The 20,195-nt window shown below is 40.7% G+C and overlaps 1 protein-coding gene across 1 annotated transcript; it reads right to left on the bottom strand.

The window, feature by feature from the left end:
- Nucleotides 1-3,038: 3,038 nt before the first annotated feature.
- LOC131446919 (major histocompatibility complex class I-related gene protein-like) lies at nucleotides 3,039-17,269 on the bottom strand. The gene is made up of 8 exons (XM_058618309.1): nucleotides 17,113-17,269; nucleotides 16,087-16,347; nucleotides 10,648-10,926; nucleotides 6,227-6,526; nucleotides 5,386-5,487; nucleotides 4,721-4,738; nucleotides 4,415-4,486; nucleotides 3,039-4,130 (listed from the first exon to the last, which is right to left on the bottom strand). The coding sequence occupies exons 1-7, from the start codon at nucleotides 17,162-17,164 to the stop codon at nucleotides 4,440-4,442; spliced, it is 1,059 nt and encodes a 352-aa protein (XP_058474292.1). The 5' UTR covers nucleotides 17,165-17,269; the 3' UTR covers nucleotides 3,039-4,130; nucleotides 4,415-4,439.
- Nucleotides 17,270-20,195: the final 2,926 nt, after the last annotated feature.

Below are 20,195 nucleotides of genomic sequence, written 5' to 3'. Positions count from 1 at the left end.
CAATTTTTGCCTTGGATATATTCCCTCTAAGCTGTCTCCTTTGTCCCTGCATTAATTGCAGATCACCAGAACAGAAAGCAGCCTTCTTTTCATTAAGACAGATTTTCAGTTGCTTAGATACCCAGGGTTTGTTGTTTGGGAATATGTTCACAGTCTTGCTTTCTGAGACAACGTCGTCACAAAATTTAATGTGGGATGTGATGGTGTCAGTAAGTTCATCTCCATCCTGACAGGATTCAGAGAAGATGTCCCAATCTGTATCATCGAAGCAATCTCTTAGTTGCTCTTTACTTTTGTCAGACCACACCTGTATTTGCTTCGGAACAATTTTCATTCTTTTGACCACAGCCTTGTGTTTAGGCAAAAGATGAATTACATTGTGGTCAGATTTTCCAAGAGGCGGTCTACATACCGCTTTATAAGCCTCGGGGACGTTGCCATAGCAACGATCAAGCGTCCGATTTAAACGTGTAGGACAGTCGACATGTTGCTGTCGTGTGGCTACTTCAGGTGGCTGAGTTGCACATGAAATAGCTCGTTTGGGGCTCGGACCCTGGGACCCATTTTGGGATATGCCCCTATTACACTCAATGAACATGAGATCGTAGCCAGCCTGTCTAGTATCAAGCCCAACTTGGCCCCGGGGCCCGATGGCCTGAGAGGTAGAGTTATAAACGAAAATGTTCATGAACTTAAAGGTATTGTGTTGGAGTTATTCCAGTATTTGCTCAATTCTCTAACAACTTCCCAAATTGTGGAAAATGTCTTATATCATGCCTCTCCCCAAAAAGCCTGGAGCTACCCTATTAAAAGATTTCAGGCCCATTGCTCTTACTTCTATCTTGGGGAAATGTTTTGAGAGAGTTATAAGCAGACAAATGACAGCGTCGGTCTCTAACAGCTTCGATCATCTCCAGTTTGCTTATAAATGTCAGAGAGGAACTGATGACGCAACTGTCAGTATGTTCCACACCCTGTCAAAGCACCTTCAAGTCCCCTCCCATCTTGCTAGGGCCCTGTTTATCGATTTCACTTCTGCTTTTAACAGCATGCAGATTGACATCCTGCTGCAGAGACTTACTGATATAGGAGTAAACGGTGGTATCATCCACCTTGTTAGGGACTTCCTCTCTGACCGCCCTCAACAGGTTCTGGTCAATAACACTCGGTCCGACATCATTGTGCTTAACACTGGTGCCCCGCAGGGGACTATTTTATCCCCATGACTTTTCTCCATAAACACAAACAAATTCCAATTAGATCTGGAAAAGTTTGGTTTGTTAAAGTATGCGGATGATATGGCCCTGGTTGCCTTATTGGAGAAGGGGGACATAGTGGGAGAGGACGTATACAGAGCACATGTGTCATCTCTCCTGAAGTGGTGCCATGAAAGCTTCTTAGAGATCAATGTAACAAAAACACAGGAACTTGTCTTTCATGAGAAGATCCCTGTGCAGCCTCCTTATAATGAAGGGACAAATTGTAGAGGTAGTAAACAAGTTCAAATATTTAGGTACATATATTGATTGCAACCTAAATGTCAGTGAAAACACTGACTACATTCTTTAAACCTGTAATCAGCGTCTCCACTTACTACGCAAGCTCAACTCCTTTAGAGTGAGCAAGCATATTATGGAAACAGTTTAGAAGAACCTGATGGAGGGCATCTTAACTTTGAACATGGCAATGTGGTACGCTAATCTAAACATAAAAGGAAGAAGCAAGCTGCAGAGAATAGTAAATATAGCCTGAAAAATCATAGGTATGAGACAGAAACCATTAAGTTGTGTGTATGAGGAAGTGCTGAGGAAAAAAGCTGTCAAAATAGCAAACGATCCCTCTCATCCACTTAATAGGGAGTTTGAACTTCTTCCCTCTGGTAGACGTTGTAAAGTACCAAGGGCAAATCGTAATATCTTTAAAAATCCCTTCATCCCCAATGCCATTGGAGCACTGAACACCATGTCCCGTTGATGCCTTTTTAATGTAACTGCCACTGCTGTCCTGCTTTTTGCCCTGAAGATGTTTGAGTGTAAGTGTTGTTGTTGCCGTCCTGCTTGTTGTTTGTATGAGACCAAAAGACACATTTCCACATTGTGGACAATCAATGGAACAAACAAACAAACAAACAAACAAACAAACAAACGATAGCTTCTCTATCCAAGGCTTCATGTATTGCTCTGATCAGCGTGTGCTTTTTGGTCTGTTTTTCAGTGGAAATCTTAGCTTGCAAACACACCTCTTGTAGCTGCTCAAATTTGAACTGCACCAGGATCTCATTCAGTTGATCTTGCAGTCGCTCCAGCTCCATAGTTGCGTTTGGTCTGCGATCTCACACTGCTTCTCCGTAGCACCGCTGATCCCACTTCTGACACCAAATGTTGTTGCACACTTCAATAAAGACGCACATTCTTTACTGGACAGTCTGAAAATACACATGGCAATACGCATTGTTACGCTTCTGTCCAGCCGGATGCAGGTTACACACTGTGTGCATCGGCTGTGTTTACCCTTGACACAGTTGCTCATTTGAGGGGACACTCCCTCTTGTGGCGTAAAGGCGCCACTACACCCCTGTATTGCCTGATTGCACAAACTAGAGCACAGTGATTCTTTTAGATCAAACTATTTCCCGACATGTTCATTAGGATTTATGCGTACACGATTTACAATAACGTGTACAAAATGAAGGGGAAATTCATTTACCACACATCTGAGTTCAAGTTTGATATTAGGCGTAAATGAGTTGCTGCTTCTTGTCCTGATTTAGATTCTAATATAGAAAGTTTGGGAAACACTGTGTGGCAGTAAAAACAGTTAATAAATGATTTGGGGGGGAAAAAAATAAAGCAAATGAAGAGTTTCCTGTGAATGTAGAACTAAAATGACACAGAAATAACAGAATGAATTTCCTTCTTTCCAAAGCTACAAGGAGCCACTGCAGAGGAGCAGCAGAGTTTACAGAGCCTGCTCCAAGAGTGTGATGTAGAACTGTGGCTACACAAAGTCTTTGTACATGAGCAAAAACACAGAGTGTAGACATTTGAACAAATCAGGGCCTTTATTGAATTTTGAAAAGCAAGGTAGAAGTACAAAAGGAAAGAAACAACAGTGCAACTTCATTTCTTTAAACACATCTTCAAAATGTTTAAGAAGCCAAAGCTGAAACATCAGTGTGTAGACGAGCTTCAAAACTCCCACAAATCTCATTTCATGAACAAGCTTGTTTCATATTAAGTGATATATAATCAAAACATCATGAAAGAAAGAAACATTAATAACTCTGAGCCTGAAATATTTACATATTTACACAAGTGGAAAATCAGATGAGCACTGATGCTTATTGTTTAATGTGTGTTTGTGTCTTGGATCTACAGCCGATACATCACTGAATATGTGATTATTATTATTAACATGTGGCATCGTGTATATAGTGAAGAAAGAGATTTTCTGCAAATGGAACTAACAGTGAGTTTAGAGATGCAACACAAACCAGGTGGAAATGTGTCCAATCATTTTCTCTCTTGTTGAGTAAAGAGGCAAAACATTGTGCCACAAATAAAAGCACAATGACACCTGCAGCTAATCTACAGTCTCTATACCACGTTGTAAATGTGTGATTGAACGACGCTGATGGACTTACACTGTTGTCCCCAGTGATTTTACACAACCAGAGAATGAAAAGAAAGTCTATATAGTCAATGTGTATTTAGAGTTGTGTTATTTCTCATGGTTTCCATGACGATACCCAACACCAGGAATATGAAAGTGGAACTATGTGTGGATTTGTTTTGGACGATCACACAAAGATTTCAAGAATGTGTTTGTGTGCAAACAGAGTTGTGATGCTTTCATTGTTGTCAACATTGTGTTTGACTTGAGAAAAACTCCTGATTTGATTGACAGATTTAATGCCAACATTTCACCAGATTCCTTTGTGTTTACTGTGAAATAAGTGTTGACAATGATGAAGATTTGTCATTGATGTTTTCAAATGTTGCCACTTTGTGAATAAGTGTTGTTTGTTTGTTGATCAATCAGTAATCAGTGATTTCTGATGAGACTGAGAATCAATATTTCCCTTTGGTGACATCACTCCTTGTTCCAGTGGATGAAATGATTCCGTGAACCTACAGAAAGAAAACAACATTAAATGATGATGAATATTTGAAAAAAGACAGATTTCATAAATACACATTGTCATTGAGACGTGAAACTGCGATGATTCAGACTGGTGAGACAGTTAGAGCTGGGTATTATGACCAAAATGTTTATGGTGACAAAAATGTTCATGTCACTTTAAGAAAGCCGTTCATTTGATCTTCTTTATGGACAGAAAACTCCTTGTAGTGTTTCATAAATCTGAGGTGAAACATTTCAAGTTATTTTTATTCAGTGATTTTGTTTTACTTACAAAGGAACGGTGATGTATTTGTCATTTATTCTCTCTCAGTGTTCAGCTGCTGCACCTCAGTGCTGCTCGCAGCTGTGGGGTCAGAAACACATTGTTAACAAAGATCACACTTTTCTTTTCTTTCCTTCTTTTTTCAAGTCTTTGCATGAAAAGCAAAGCTCTCATATGTCTGTATGAACACATATAAACCTGGACATGTTCTGTAAACATGTAGAATAACAGCTGTGTCAATACCACGTCCATTTCAACCTAAGTTAGAATTCTAAATTCTAAATATGAATCGTGGAAATACAAATCTTTACTTACGAGATGGGGCGGATTTGGCTGAAAAAGGAAAGAAAATGAAAATCATTCCAAACATCATTTTGTCACCAGTGATTTGTTTCTCTTCAACTCACACAAAGTGAAACAGAAATCACTTCCAGCTTCAGTTTCCACATTAAAAATCATTTCTTTTTCTAAACCTGCTCCATGACATCATCACGCTGTAGTGATGATGTCATGGTGACACTGACGTCTATTTAAATTGGAATCAAAGCAGAAATCTGTTGAGTGTGAAAACATTCCTATTTCATCAGTCACAATGTACAAACATTACATTAGAAATGTCATTTTCAATTGTTTCCTTCATGTTTGACTGAAAAAAGTCACTTGAAGTTTCTACGTTTCTATGCAAATGAAACGCATACATGTAAATATTTGGCCTAAATGTTTGTGTGAGTGTCTCTGTCAGAAGTGAACCTTTGAAAAAACAAAAATCAACCTGGTCTGAAGAAATAAATGGAGCAAAAGTGGTTTAGTATCATTGGATTGTTGATGTTGATGATACAGGTTTACAAATATGATCCATGTGTGAAGAAATCTCACCTTTGTGACTTTAAAGCATCAACTCAAAGTGTGAAATAAAACAAGTGACAACAGTGTCAGTGTGTGTGTGTGTGTGTGTGTGTGTGTGTGTGTGTTGCTCTCACCACTGAATCTTCTGTACAAGAGGAAAGCAGCGGCAGCGAAGATGATGACGATAAGAACAACCACTGCAACGATGATGATGATGGTCGTGTCCATGGGCTTCTCTGTTCAGCAAAAACACAAAAAACAAACAGTCACAACCTGTGCACATGAAGCAGCTGACACACACACACACACACACACACAATATATGTAGTTCAATCTTTTACTGTATCAGTCATTAATATATGTAACATATTTTAAATGCACGTAGGATTAAATTTGGCATAAATAACCTCTTTATTTGATGATATTTATTATTTATTTGTGGTTATTTATGAGGAAATCAAATCATTTTGACTCATAATTACATTATTTCCAAATATGTATATAAGTAAATATATCTACATTCAAATCCTAATATTGTGTCCAAATGTCATTTTAACTGTGAACTTATCTGACCGATCAATTTGACCTTTATTGATTTATGTACATGTGAATCTACTCGTCATTAGTGACATGAATAAAAAACTGTCTCTAGTGGTCACATGGTGTAATTATTCATCACGACAAAAGAAAGAATGTACATTTTATCTGTGGATCACTGAAGAACTGAAGTTTTGACCATGATTTAAGCTGGAGATCAACTTTATCAAAGGTTTTATAAAATAAAACCATAACATGAAGACAAGTAGTGAAAGAAAACTTTTCTTTGATGGATTTGTCACATGATGATGTCATGATGCAGCACAAGCATGGACTGAATACAGACCTACAATGAAAGTGTTGATGAATCAATGAAAAGCAACAAGCATGACCTGCAGAACTATTACAGTGAATTAAAGGAGTGTTTAGGAGTTTTACCTCTGTTGGATTGGACGGCGTCTTTGTCCAGTACTTTGACAACGTCTTCCACACCAGAGAGCTGGAACACGCAGTCATACTTCCTCCAGTCCTCAGGTGGGATTGATGACACTCGCAGGTCAGTGCTCATCTGGAAGGTTCCGTCATGGTTGGGCAGAGTCTCTCCGTGGTCCACGTCCTCATGATGATCCTCTCCGTCTTTCCTCCAGGACAACACGGCTTTGTTTGGGTAGAAACCTGTAGCGTGGCAGGTCACTGGAGAGGAGGGAGACTTCTGGAGGAGAGACACTGAGGGAAGCTCTGGAGAAGGAAAACAAACGTTGACACTTTATTATAACTCACATTCCTGTTTGCTGTCATTGATCCTGCATTCGTTTCTGAGTCTGGCTGTAAATTGAGGTTTTCACACATCTGAGGACTGGACTTTTTCAGTCTGGACCTTTTTTCTGATGAGATCAGACTGACTAACTCACTATCTTTAAATACTTCTTTTAAATCCTCTGAAACAACTTATTGTTACAAGTTTCTTTCTTTCTTTCACTGATTGACTTCATTTCACATGATTTGTTGTCTTCATGTTGTAAACCTTTTAAAATGGTTTCTATTTTGATGATGGATGAACACTTTGAATTCATTTATTGATCTTAAACTGGAACATGGATGTTGTAGCAGTGCAAAATTATATTATTTTATGTTTTACTTTATTTTTGTAATCTATTTATTGTGTTTTGTCAGATAAAATATAAAATGTGTAATTTTTTCACATATATTGAATTTCAATTGAATAGATGTGTTTTCTTTTTTATTAATATTAATCTAATACTTAGATTTATTGTAGCCCCAAACATCACAGAGGCAGGTAACATTAGCCGCTTCATTTGCACACAACCCTTAATTTATTTATTTATTTATTTATATTACAAATGAAGTCTGGTGAAACTGAAAGTTTATTATTTTTTTATCACTTTATTCCTTGTAGGGAAATTCATGTTTGTTCTTCCATTTAAATAAAAACATTTGAAATAATTATTTTTGCCTTAAGTAGTTTTTTGTTTGTTTAAAAAAAAAGAAGAAAATCGATTAAAATCGAAAATCGGATTAAGAAAAAACAAAAATCGGGGATTTTACTTTTAGGCCATATCGCTGTAAGACAGTGAGACCACACCCTGGAGACAATAGACAATGCTGTTGTCTATTGCTGTTTTTACCTAGTTTCTATAGAGTTCTATTAAGTTTCATTGGCTACAGGGGAGTGGCCAACACAGCTGCAACCAATCAGCCCCTAATCAGGTGTCTTTTAAAAAGCAGCACTCACTTTGAAGCGGCAGCTTCAGCGGCAGACTCAGGAAGACAAAGACAAAGGAGTCTAAACCGGAGTCTAACATGAGGCTAATGAGGCTAAGTACCTGTCTGCAATTGTTTTTCTACCTTTCACATATGTGCACTTTTTCCATTCCTGTTCATGTTTCTTCTTGTAGATATTACAAACCTCACATTCACTCACAGCATCACCGTAATCTGTCCTCACTCATCTATCCTACCCACTCCACACACATCCAACACCTTGTTGCAGGGGGCCTGTGGAACTGCCAGTTAGCTACCCGCAAGACTGAGTTCATCTCTGGCTTTGCTACTGAGCAATGCCTGGACTTCCTTGCTCTCCCTGAGACTTGGATAACACCCTCCAACACAGCCACCCCTGCAGCTCTCTCCTCTGCCCACACAGTCTCCCACACACCCAGATCCACTGGAAAAGGTGGCGGGACAGGTCTGCTCATCAACCCCAACTGGACTTTCACTCTTTACCCACTGCCACACTTCACTTCACAGTCGTTTGAATTTCATGCTGTAACTGTAACTCACCCAGTAAAACTAATCTAAACTAAATCTAATCTCAAGATGGCGGCGCCCTGTACGGCAGTGGCTGCTTCGGCTCCCGGTAACACAGCCAATACATCGCTTAATTCGCCATCTACATTACTGTCTGCTCAGCGGAACAGAGCACAAACGGTATAGGACCATCAGGTCATGCTTAGTTTTCGCAAATTCAGTCTTTCTGACTGTGTAATTTTAGAGACGCGGATCACATTACAAAGCCTTGGTCTGCTACACCAGTCGGACCCAGCGGCCTACAAAGCAGCGGAGTCTCCCACCAGCACAGTCCGCCCACAGAGACACCGGAGGCGGTGCGGGAGGAAACAGAAGCGTGGTTGTTGCTGTGGACTTACAGCTAAGCTAAAAGCTAACCCGTTCCGATCGCCGCTTCCCTCCATCCTGCTCGCCAACGTACGCTCCCTGGAAAGCCAACTGGACTACCTGAAGCTGGACTTAACCACCAAAAGGGAAACAACAAACTGCTGCATCCTCATTTTCACCGAGACGTGGCTAAACTCATCTGTCCCTGAAGCAGCCATTAGCCTGGACGGGCTAACAACATTCAGAGCCAACAGTAGTCACGTTCTCACAGGTAAAACCCGAGGGGGTGGCATTTTCATCTACACTAATAACAGCTGGTGTAACAATGCTACATTTGTCTCCAGTCATTGCTCTGTGGACATTGAGTTTGTGATTGGGAGATGAGAGTGTGGCCTGAGGGAGCTATGTCTGCACTATAGGATTGTTTTGAGTGCAATGAGTGGGACATGTTCAGAGAGGCTGCAACAGACAATCAACATACAGATGTGGAGGAGTATGCTGCATCTGTGACCGGCTACATTCAGTGGCGCATGGAGGAGGTCACAGTAGAAAAGACAATAGTCACACGGGCCAACCAGAAACCTTGAATGACAAAGGAGGTGCGCACAAGACTGAGGGAGCGTAATGCTGCCTTTAAATCCGGTGAAGCGGTGGCACTCAGAACAGCGAGGGCCAATCTGAACCGGGCCATCAAGGCAGCAAAACGCGCCCACAGCCAGAAGATCCAAGGTTTCTTCCATGACCCCAGCAACACCAGACAACTGTGGCAGAGCATCAAGACCGTCACAGACTACAAGGCCACAACATCAGCTTCCTCAATGAGCTCAACAACTTCTTTGGGAGATTTGAAGCTCTGAATAACACCCCCGCGAGGAAAGCCACCTCCCACCCCGATGAACAGGCACTCAGGCTCAAAACCACTGCTGTACGAAGAGCCCTGAGAAAAGTTAACGCACGGAAAGCATCTGGCCCTGATAACATCCCAGGACGGCTGATCGAGGAGTGCGCAGACCAGCTGGCCCACGTGCTCACAGACATTTTCAACACGTCACTGATCCAGGCTGTTGTCCCCCCTTGCTTTAAGTCTGCCACGATCATCCCAGTGCCCAAAAAACCAACCATCACATGCCTTAGTGCCTTTCGCCCTGTTGCACTCACAACGACCATCTTGAAGTGCTTCGAGCGGGTGGTTATGGACCACATCATCTCCATACTGCCTCCATCATTCGACCCGTTCCAGTTTGCGTACCAACCTAACCGCTCCACTGAGGATGCCATCTCCACTGCTCTCCACCTGAGCCTGGAGCACCTGGAGGACAAGAACACCCACGTGCGGATGCTGTTTCTGGACTTCAGCTCAGCATTCAACACGATAATCCCCCAGGACCTGGTACACAAACTGGGCCCCCTGGGCCTCAACACCCCCCTGTGCAACTGGCTGCTGGACTTCCTCACAGACAGAACCCAGTCTGTCCGTGTGGGTAACAATACCTCAAGTGTCATCTCCCTGAGCACCGGTTCCCTACAGGGCTGCGTCCTGAGCCCCCTGCTGTTCACCCTGATGTCGTCCCAGGTACAACACCAACCACATCCTGAAATATGCGGACGACACAACAGTTGTGAGCCTCATTCAGGACAACAACGAACTGGCCTACAGAGAGGAAGTGTGACATCTGGTGGACTGGTTCAGATGTCACCTGCTCCAGAATGTTGACAAGACAAAAGACATCATTGTCGACTTCATAGGATCCCGACCCAGCACGATTAGGTTGCATCTCCACTACAAAAAAGTACCTACTTAACGTGGGCGGAGACATCACTGCACGGTTGAATGAAACTGCGGTGACTTCGTTTTATACGCGACACACACATACACACACGAGTGACTAGTCACTTTACACCAGACTTCTGTAGTTGTTGGAGATTAACCCACGTTGTTAGGATTATTAAGTAGTTTTAATCGACAGTTCGGCGCTGTTTGGCTTTGTGTGTGGGACGCAAGGCGAGGCGAGTAGAGCCGGTGGAAATGTGCCATAAGAGACAAATGAAGAAATGTGAACTGGGGGACAGAGACTTAGAAAAGACTGTGGACGGTAAAAGAGACAGAGAGATGAAGAGACAGAGAGAGACACGTCATCAGTGTGAAACACAGTGGTGGTAAAAGACATCATCAGAAATAAAAGACACATATGAAGATTATGTTCATTCAGGTTCTGGGGTTTTACCTGTTCTCTGCAGAGAGCTCTTCCCATACTCCACGTACTTCTTCAACCAATAAGGACAATACTGGGTGTGGTAGTATTTTTGTTCAGCAAGTACAGCTTCATCAGCATCCCATTTGTTTTTGAGGAAGAAAGCCTGTGATGATGGAGCGATCCATGTCTCTGTCTTCAGGTCAAATACTATGAAGTCTTCTCCATCATAACCATACTGTTGATAACTGTTAAGTTTTCCAGTCTCATCATCCCAGTCACAGCCAAATATTAACTGGAAAACGTGGACACCTGAGAGAGAGAGAGAGAGAGAGAGAGAGAGAGAGAGTTCACATCATCTCTTCTTTACCACAGAGAACACACAGGTTTGATGGAGTGACACACACACACAGAGACACACAGACACACACACAAAACTGTCGACGATCAATAATTCATTGATATTAATCAGCATTAAATAAAAAGTGTTATGGCTCTGACACTAAATCTAATGTCTCATTCTGTCATTTATTATTTGTTCTACACAATGTGGTTCATTATTGCCCAATAAATGTAATATCATGTGTTGCTCTACTTTCTATCTTAAAATCTTATTATTTATGATGAGACATTTTCATCATGTCATTAAATCACTGTTTCAACTGTAATGTATCAGAAAATGTTCTGTGACAATTGTCCAGAGAATTTCTCTGGTTTGACTCTCATGTCATGTTCACTGGTCACTGTTGATTCACCTTTTCTTAAGTTTCATTAAACAACTGTCTCACTTCTCTTGAGTTTTGTGAGACAGTTTTTCCTGTGACGCTGGTGTGGGACGAGTCAGTGAGCTGAGTTGACTTTGACGTCACACTCGACTCAATGTTTGAATTCCGTTTTCCTTCTTATTGTAATTGTGTTAGTACAAGATACTGTTGTGAAGCAGCGTCATCTCAAAGTGTGTATGTGCAGGAGCAACACTGCAGAGACATGTGCTAGAAAGTAAGGTCAGTTCCATCAAACACAAACACACAGTTTTCACTTTCATGACGACTCCACAGAATAAGTCTGTGTGATGACGTCACGTCACTTTAGTCTGTGTTCACACCTGAGAGTCTGCTGCGTTGGTGCCAGGGCTGCAACTAACCATTATGTTCATTATTCATTCTTCTCTCCATTAATCACTGATCAGCTGTTTGTTCTGTACAACGTCAACAAATATTGATCAACCTCCAAATGATGTTTTCAAATGTCCTCTTTTGTCCAGAGAATAAAACGTATCCGTTTTTTGAATCATTTCTTTGTAACAAGAAACCAGAAAATATTCACATTTAAGAAGCTGAACAATGTGTTTTAAAACTAAGAAAAACGAATATTGATGGAAACAGTTGATTCATTTAGTAACTGATTCATCATTGATGAATAGATTACTTGTCACAGCCTCAGTTGGTTCACACCTGGTGTTAGAATCACTTTCATTGGTCAGCAGTTTGGTTCATGTTCAATAATCACTTTATTCATTTGTGCTTTTGGTTAAACACATTGTTAAATGTGGAACATAAACAACACAAGACGCTGCTGTGATTGCTTCACATGGAGTTAAACCAGTGATGACGTGCTCCAGAGATCGACTCTTTTCAGAGAACCAGAGTCTGGTTATTTGTTTTAAAGGTCAAAGGTCTCAGACTGTGTTCACACCAAACAAACAAACGGCACCAGCAGCAACATAAACACTTCACTGTGAACCACGGACTGGACTAAACAAGACTGGTGTGAACCATAGACTGGACTAAACACCCCCCCACATAAAAATAAACTGTCATGATCCAGCCCACAATTAAGCCAACATTATAATAATGATAACAAATGTAGATTTATGCCTCATATTAACGCAAAACATATTAAAAATAATAATAATAACAATTTATTTTAACCCACTGCACCTCATGTAAATATTTTGGGTTTGTGTTGCTGTATTAGAGTTGCACGATACCCACGGTACCCCGCAGTGCCAAATCGTAACGGTTCCTACTATACTAGAAATTCTACATAACGATACTACCGTGGATTACTATACTACTGGTGCCAGTTTTCACTACATAGCCTCCCGGCTTCTCACTGCATGCTACTCCCTTGTAAACAAACCCACATGGCAACTACTGCAACCAAACTACACAGCTGCTGAATGATTGGCTGTTTGCCTGTTGTGACGTCCGGGGATATGATAGGTTGTTTCCGGCCGTCTGTTAGCTGATTGGCTGTTCGTGAATTTGACGGCTCCGCTTCGATAGAAATTCGCTTCAACACAGACACGCGCACGGCTTACAGTCACAAACACGAGGCTGCCGCAGCATCGTTGTCAGTGGCACCATTAACTTTGCTCATAAAACCAAACTCCAAAAGTCACATTTGGAACTATTTTGGCTTTAAACAAAGCACAGACTGTCATGGTTTGTCACTTCTGTTAAGTATCTTGTTCTGTTTTTGACCTTCATGTTCCATGTCTTGTCTTCCTGTTTTATTTTGCGATCACTCATCCCTGTCTCTGTTTCAGGTTCCTGTCTGCCCGGCCCCCTTCCTCGTCTGTGTGCACCTGATCCCTGATTGTCTCCCACACCTGCGTGCAATCACTTCCCAATCAAGCACTGCATATATTCCCCTCTGTGTCTTGTCTCACTACCAGTATCCCAGCACTTTTTTCCACAGCCATAGTCTTTTCGTGTTTTGAACCTTGCCTGCCTTTTTCAACCTTGCCTTTTGCCTGACGTTTTTTGTACCTCTGCCTGATCTGATTGGCCACCCGAAATTAAACTCTGTTACTGACTGAGTGCGGAAGATAATGCGGCCGGTGGCGCTTTTGTGCCAAAACATAAATCATCCTCCATTATTTGGAGGTATTTTGGATTTAAAAAGGATGATATCAACCAGAGCGAGGTGTTATGCAGGTCGTGCTTGGCGAAAATTGCGACGAAGCACAACAAACATGTTTCACCATTGCCTGCTGCACGAAGAGTGTATTACAATGAGAGAAACACCGGGGAATTCTCAGTCATCCCAAAAGAAGCCCAAGCAAAGTGTGTTTACTGATGCGTTCAGTAGTGTTACACCGTATGAGTCGACGTCCACCAGACATAAAGGTGTTACAGACGCTATAACATACCACATTGCAAAAGACATGGTACCCGTGTACACAGTCTCACAGTGAGTTCTCATCAATAAAACTGCACTTTCCATGTGGAAAGTTTCCACAGTCTTTTGTATTATGATGTTTTTATTTTTCTGAAAAATGCTTGGTTTTAACCGAACCCGTAGTCATATCGTATCATATCGATATCGAGATATCTGGCATGAATATCGAGATATGAAATTTTGTCCATATCGTTCAGCCCTAGAACCGTGATACTTTGTCTGGTATAGTGTCGTGGTTACTCATTTTGGTATCGTGACAACTCTATGATGTATACATTTTAGGTCTTTATTTTTATTTTCTAATTTTATTTGATTCTATTTAAATGTACCAAAACACCAAGTCAAATTCCTTGTATGTGTAAATTGTCCTGCTGGACCTAACTACCACAACATTCTACTGTCACGCTTGCAGCACCTTGTGGGCATTAGTGGTAGTGCCCTAAATTGGTTCAGATCGTATCTTTGCCAGCTGCCTCAGGTTAAAGAAGCTGGACTTCACTGTTGCACCAATTTGCCGGTCCAAATTAAAATCACTGTCTATCTTAAAACCCAAGTTGGAGACTACTGGCTTCATATATTGTGCCAAAGGGCCAAAGTCAGCGGGGGGGGGGGGGTTACTAGAGCCGCTCGGACCAAACACCATCACTTCTGTCTTCTTTTCATTGAATTTTAAGAAGTTCAGAGACATCCAGTCTTTAATGTCTTCAAGACATAGCAGAAGTGACTTCAGACAGGCATTTGTCTTTTTCAGTGGCACATGAATCTGACTGTTGTCAGCGTAAAGATGAAAGGAAATGCCGTGTTTTCTCAGGATGGAACCCAGGGGAAGCAGATACAGAGAGAAGAGCAGGGGCCCTAAAATCGAACCCTGTGGAACCCCATATTACAGCGGAGCAGAGCAGTACTCAGAGCCACCAAGGCGTATGCACATAGATCTTCCCTCAAGATCTTCCCTCACGCTTGCAGACACACACTGCTCCAAATTAAAAGAGTCAATAAGACTTAAAAAGTCCTTCACCAACTGTTTATCAGGACAACAGACATGAATGTTAAAATCCCCTACAAGGAGGACACGATCATACTTGGGCATAATTTCAGCCAGAAGATCGGAAAAGTCATTTAAGAAGTCTTTATTGTATTTGGGCGGTCGGTAGATGACTGCACACAGCACCGGGTCAGAGCGACCCACCTCAAATACATTTGCTTCAAAGCTGGAAAAGGAGGGTGAGACAGAGCGCTGCTTACAGTTAAAATAATTTTTATAAACAGTCGCCGTTCCTCCTCCAAGACCCAACGACCCTGGGGAGTTAAAATAAGAACAGCCAGTCAGTAAAAGTTCGATCAGAGGGCTGCACTCACCAGCGCCGATCCACGTTTCTGTCACAAAGAGGAAGTCCAGGCAGCGGGAGTTGTAGACATCCCTCAGGATAAACGTTTTGTTCACCAGTGATCTGGCGTTCACCAGGCCGAACCTGGCAGGAGCCGGAGGCTTCGGTTCGGCAGACCGCGAAGCCCGTGGCAGTGTCTTCAGAAGACGGGGGTTCACGCCACGCTGAGAAAGTCGCGGAGGGCGGGGGGGAGTCCCTCAAATGAGCCGGTGACAGGTACAAGTTAGGCGTCGATGGGATCCAGGAAACGCCGAGGCACGGCGAAGGGATGAATTAGTCCATGTCCTGTCCGGGAAACGGACGAAGATTGTAACAGCCAGATTTTCAGGTTCACCAGCCAGCCTCCGAGTTTTTCCGCCGAGGAAGTGGAGCGGGAGCCCGGCACAGGTGAGTCGGGATCCCCGCTAGTAGCGGGGGCACAGTTTTCTGCCCACTACGCTTAAATGAACATAGTTATCCGACATTATGTCAAAGATCCAAAAGAGCCTGGCGATCATACACCAGCAGAGACTCGATCTGATTAGTGCTTAGTGTTATAAACAACAGAAATATCAGCCATTGTAGGAGCAGACGGCAGCCAGCAACACACGGCGGCGCCATCTCTCCAACATGATTCATTCACTTTCAATCATAGAAACTACACTGACATCTAGTGTACAGGTGGTGTAACAGCAGAGCGACACAGCCTCACTGTGAAAAAGTGTGAATGCTGTTCAGGCTGTGAATGAAGATTTAAACATGTTTACATTTCCTGAGTCTTTGTTAAAAAAAGAAAATATTATTTAATACTTTCAGAAAGAGGCATTAGTTAAAGTAGACTGTGTATAAATAATATGAGTGTGTGTGTGTGTGTAGTTTAATACACTTATTATCAGTAAAAAGTGAAACACAAACAAACCTCCAGTTTGGTTGAAGCGTGGCTTTATATTTTCAATGCTGGCTTTGAACCGCTGCTGGGAATCCAAAGCCATCCCAGTCTGACTCTCCCAGTAATGTGGCTCTGTGATCTTCCTCATCCAGTCCTGTTTGGGTTCTGCTCTCATTGTGTTACTGTCATAGTGATCAATCTGAACATCATCAACCAAACCAAAAGCCACAAACTGTGGGAAGTTTGGGACTTCAGATGATCCAGTGAAGAAATACTTCAGAGAGTGAATTCCTGTGAGAGACAGTGAACGTCAAGACTTAAGATTTCAGAATGACAGTTTTATAAATCACTGTAGTAGACATACTGTATATTTATAAGATTTTTTATTTAATAATTATCTTCATTAAAAATCATTTATAAACGTTTAGTCTTTAATGTTTTCTTTAGTAATATCTTAGCAGTGTATTTATAACTATTTATTTATGAATTAGTTTTTTATCCAAATGATGTGTTGTACAAATAAATCATTCACAAATTCATTTGACAAGAAGGTATTTATCTGTTATTTATTTCATCATTATGAGAAGAGTCACTTTTAATGATAAAATATACACAATTTAGCTGCTGATTCATATTTTATTGTGAATGTTGTATAAAAAGATTTAATTATCAGTAAGATACGTCTAAATGAAGTTTATTCATCATATCAGATGATAATAAATACACTTAAAAAAGGTTTTAAAGTTGTTTTCCGCGTTTGGAGCTCACACCTTTTTATAGACCTTCATGAGGTAATGAATAACTAAAAGTGAAATGGTGGAAGTGCATATGTGCACATTAGACTGTATGATGAAGAAAATAATAAACAATAAGAAAGAAAGAAAGATTTAAATCATATAATTAAATATATTTGACATTGTTAGAATCTAGAATGGAGTCCTACAACAAAACATCCAGGACCATCAAATGACGTCACATTCATACAAACAGTACATGATAAAAACACATAAAACATTTGTTACAATCGATCAAACATTATACATAAAAGAAGCTCACGTGCGCTCGCGCTGTGTATTCCCAGCAGAACCAGTAAAAGCAGGATCTTCATAGTGATTTTCTCCGTTTGTTGAAGTGACGGTGAAACTGCGTCATTATCCAGAAGAAGACAAACTGAGACTCCAGCGACAAACACTGAGATAAAAACACTGAGAGGCGTGAACATCAACCTCCATCTGAGCCAATGAGAATTCAATATGAGCCTCAACGTCACTAAACTCCGGGTGAAACTGACTCACTCAGGTTATGAACGAAAGTGAAAGTTACAAACTCACGTTATTTTAGGAGTTGCTCAGGACACGCCCCCCTTCATAAGCCCAACCCTGACCCTTCCTCTAACCCAGGGGTGTCAAACTCAAAATGACCTGGGGGCCAATGAGTGTCGAGTCTGGTCAAGAGGAGGCGGAACAACAAGGGTGGGAAAAGAGCTTAGATTTATCACACAGTATTCCATCATGAGATCACAATTAGGTTATTCATTTCACATTATTTCAAAGTAAAAGTGTCTGTTTTCAAATGGAATGATGAACACTTCATAATATCAACATATTTATGACGCTAAATGAAAGAATAAATATCAAAAACAGAAAATGAGGTCAATAATAATATGGACAACTGTAATAAAAACACAAAACAAGCTCATGTACATATTAATGTTGAATATAATACATTTAATAACTTGCTGATTACACCTGGATGTCGTCTTATTACTATTATAAAACATTGCTAGTGAATATATTTAGTATTATATTCTATTGCCTCCCTGCAGCTGAGGTTCAGCCATGTTTTCCTAACATGATATTAAGTGTTGGGCCGCATGTTGTAATATAATGAAGTACAAATACTTTGTTACTGTACTTGAGTGCAAAATTCACGTATCTGTACTTTACTTTGTTACTTATATTTCAAGCAACTGTTACTTTTACTCCACTACATTTCCCATCTTTGTTACTCACTAACAAAAATAATAAACACTACAGTTTTGACATTCACCCATTCACACATCTTTCATACATTCACACACTTCAACATGGGGTTAAGTGTCTTGCTCAAGGACACACAGACGAGCAGAGACAAGAATCAAACCCACAACCTTCCAGTTCAAAGACAACTCATCCTACCACTGAGCTACCATGACTCAATCCTAACTCCTCACTTTTATTTTTAATACTTTTACTTTTACTTGTAAATCTTAAATACATTTTATATCAGCAACTTACTTTTGGTACTTAAGTCCAGTAAATGTCAAATACTTTAAGACTTTTACTTAAGTAATATTATAAAAAGTGACTTCAACTTCTACCAAAGTCATTTTCTGGTAAGATACTTTTGCTCTTTTTTACTCAAGTATCCCTTTTAGGTACTTTATACAAGACTGGCCGCATATAAGCGATTGGAGGGCCGCCTATGGCCCGTGGGCCGCCTGTTTGACACCTCTGCTCTAACCCTCAAGGCTGCTGTTCACATTTATAACTTTCTTTACAAACCAGCATAGAAAAACAAACACACAAGCAAATAAAAGAAATGAACCAAATGTGGTTTCACTGATTTCAGAGGGGATTAAATGGGATGAAGTGCTCCCCCTACTGGTTCAAACCTGCTACTGGAGATATGCAGCAGCACACAATGTAGGTAGATTTCAACCTTGTAATAATAAAGAATGTCTCCAAGATCATTTTGATGCTACATGAACTTACAGCAGGGTGAATGTCACCTCTGTCAAAGCCTGAGCAGGTCTGCATCACCTGCATTGACACTATGGAACCTCTGGTTTCTGGTCCGTGCCACAAAAACAACGACAACATTACACTTTACAAGAGTGAAAGAAGAAGAGGCTGGACATGAGAGAATATTGGTGCAGCTTTCATGAAGCTACTTCCTGATATTTAACTTTATTTAGAACTGATCAAAGAATTCATTTTGAAGCTTTGAAGCAAGTAAGTATCAAGATTTGAGTTACTATATACCCGTTTTATTATAGAAATTCATCTGCAGAACGTGTTACTGTTGTCACGCTCAACTTGTACAAAAATAAACCGTATTTAAACCAAAATAACCTTTTCCTATATTGACATTTCACTTCAGAGTAAAGGGGAAACTCTAAGCTTGACAGAAATATTGATGTGATTTAATGGTGATATATATATATATATATATATATATATCGATATTGTTTGATAGAACAAAGTAAATGGTGACAAAAAAAAGCTCCATGTCGCCCAGTCCTAGTGGATCACATACTTAAGAGCTGCAGTTATAGATCAAATTATTTTATCATGCCCTGCTGCACAAGGACCACGAAACAATGAAGTGAAATAATTATATATGCGTTTAGAAATGCAAATCCTACAGTGTGTTACTTGAAGTTTGAGCGATACAACCAGTACAACAGAGTAACTGGGTTACTGTGGGAAAACAACCACGTCGTCATCGTCCCTCGTCTCTCCTGCTCTTATATTCACTGTCGCTTTCATCTTCATCTGATTGTGTTTGCAAATGGTTCGGTCTTTGACTTTATGAGAACTTTCATTTTCTCTCCTTAGTCGCCCTGGTTTGGATCATTGTGTCTCTGTAATTGTATACTTTGTAATGTTTACTTTTGGTGTGTTTCTGTGGCAACATCACAGCGCCACATACAGGCCTAGCATATGTACGACAGCATTTACAGTCATTTTGGACAAAGTCAGTCATGTGGATGAAGACATTTCTTGAAACAATGACGTGTTGACAGAAAACCTTTTAAAAAGACAAAGACAAAGATCATGTAGGTAAAGTTCTGTTTCCGTGTGGATAAAGTCTTGACTTCATTATTGTCAACCACCTTTGTTGGTGTCTTCCATCTTGGTCCTGGGACGTCCAGCCCATACTCGTGCAGTTCTTCCCCGTACCATAGGTGTAAACTATGAGAGCAGGTCAAGGTCAAAAACTAAATACAAGAAAAAAACATAAAAACACTGCAGTTTTATGAGCCCAACCATTAACAGAACTTAAATTGAACACAAACATTTCAAGCCAAGCTTCACTCAAAGCATCTCCTGCCTGATCTTATATACTTCTCTGTCCAGTCCATAGATAATTGAAGG

Source organism: Solea solea, chromosome 20 (assembly GCF_958295425.1).
Source record: "Solea solea chromosome 20, fSolSol10.1, whole genome shotgun sequence".
In the NCBI taxonomy this organism is placed as follows: Eukaryota; Metazoa; Chordata; class Actinopteri; order Pleuronectiformes; family Soleidae; genus Solea; species Solea solea.
The sequence above is the reverse complement of the archived record's forward strand: the minus strand, read 5'-3'. Positions and strand labels throughout refer to the sequence as shown.

Bases quoted from the DNA above. Each gene is read 5' to 3' on its own strand.
- LOC131446919 (XM_058618309.1), bottom strand. From the start codon at position 17,164: ATGAAGATCCTGCTTTTACTGGTTCTGCTGGGAATACACAGCGCGAGC. The intron at 16,348-17,112 runs GTGAGCTTCTTT...TGTCTCTCACAG, and splicing joins AATACACAGCGCGAGCGCAC to GAATTCACTCTCTGAAGTAT. The intron at 5,488-6,226 runs GTAAAACTCCTA...TTTGCTGAACAG, and splicing joins CGCCGTCCAATCCAACAGAG to AGAAGCCCATGGACACGACC.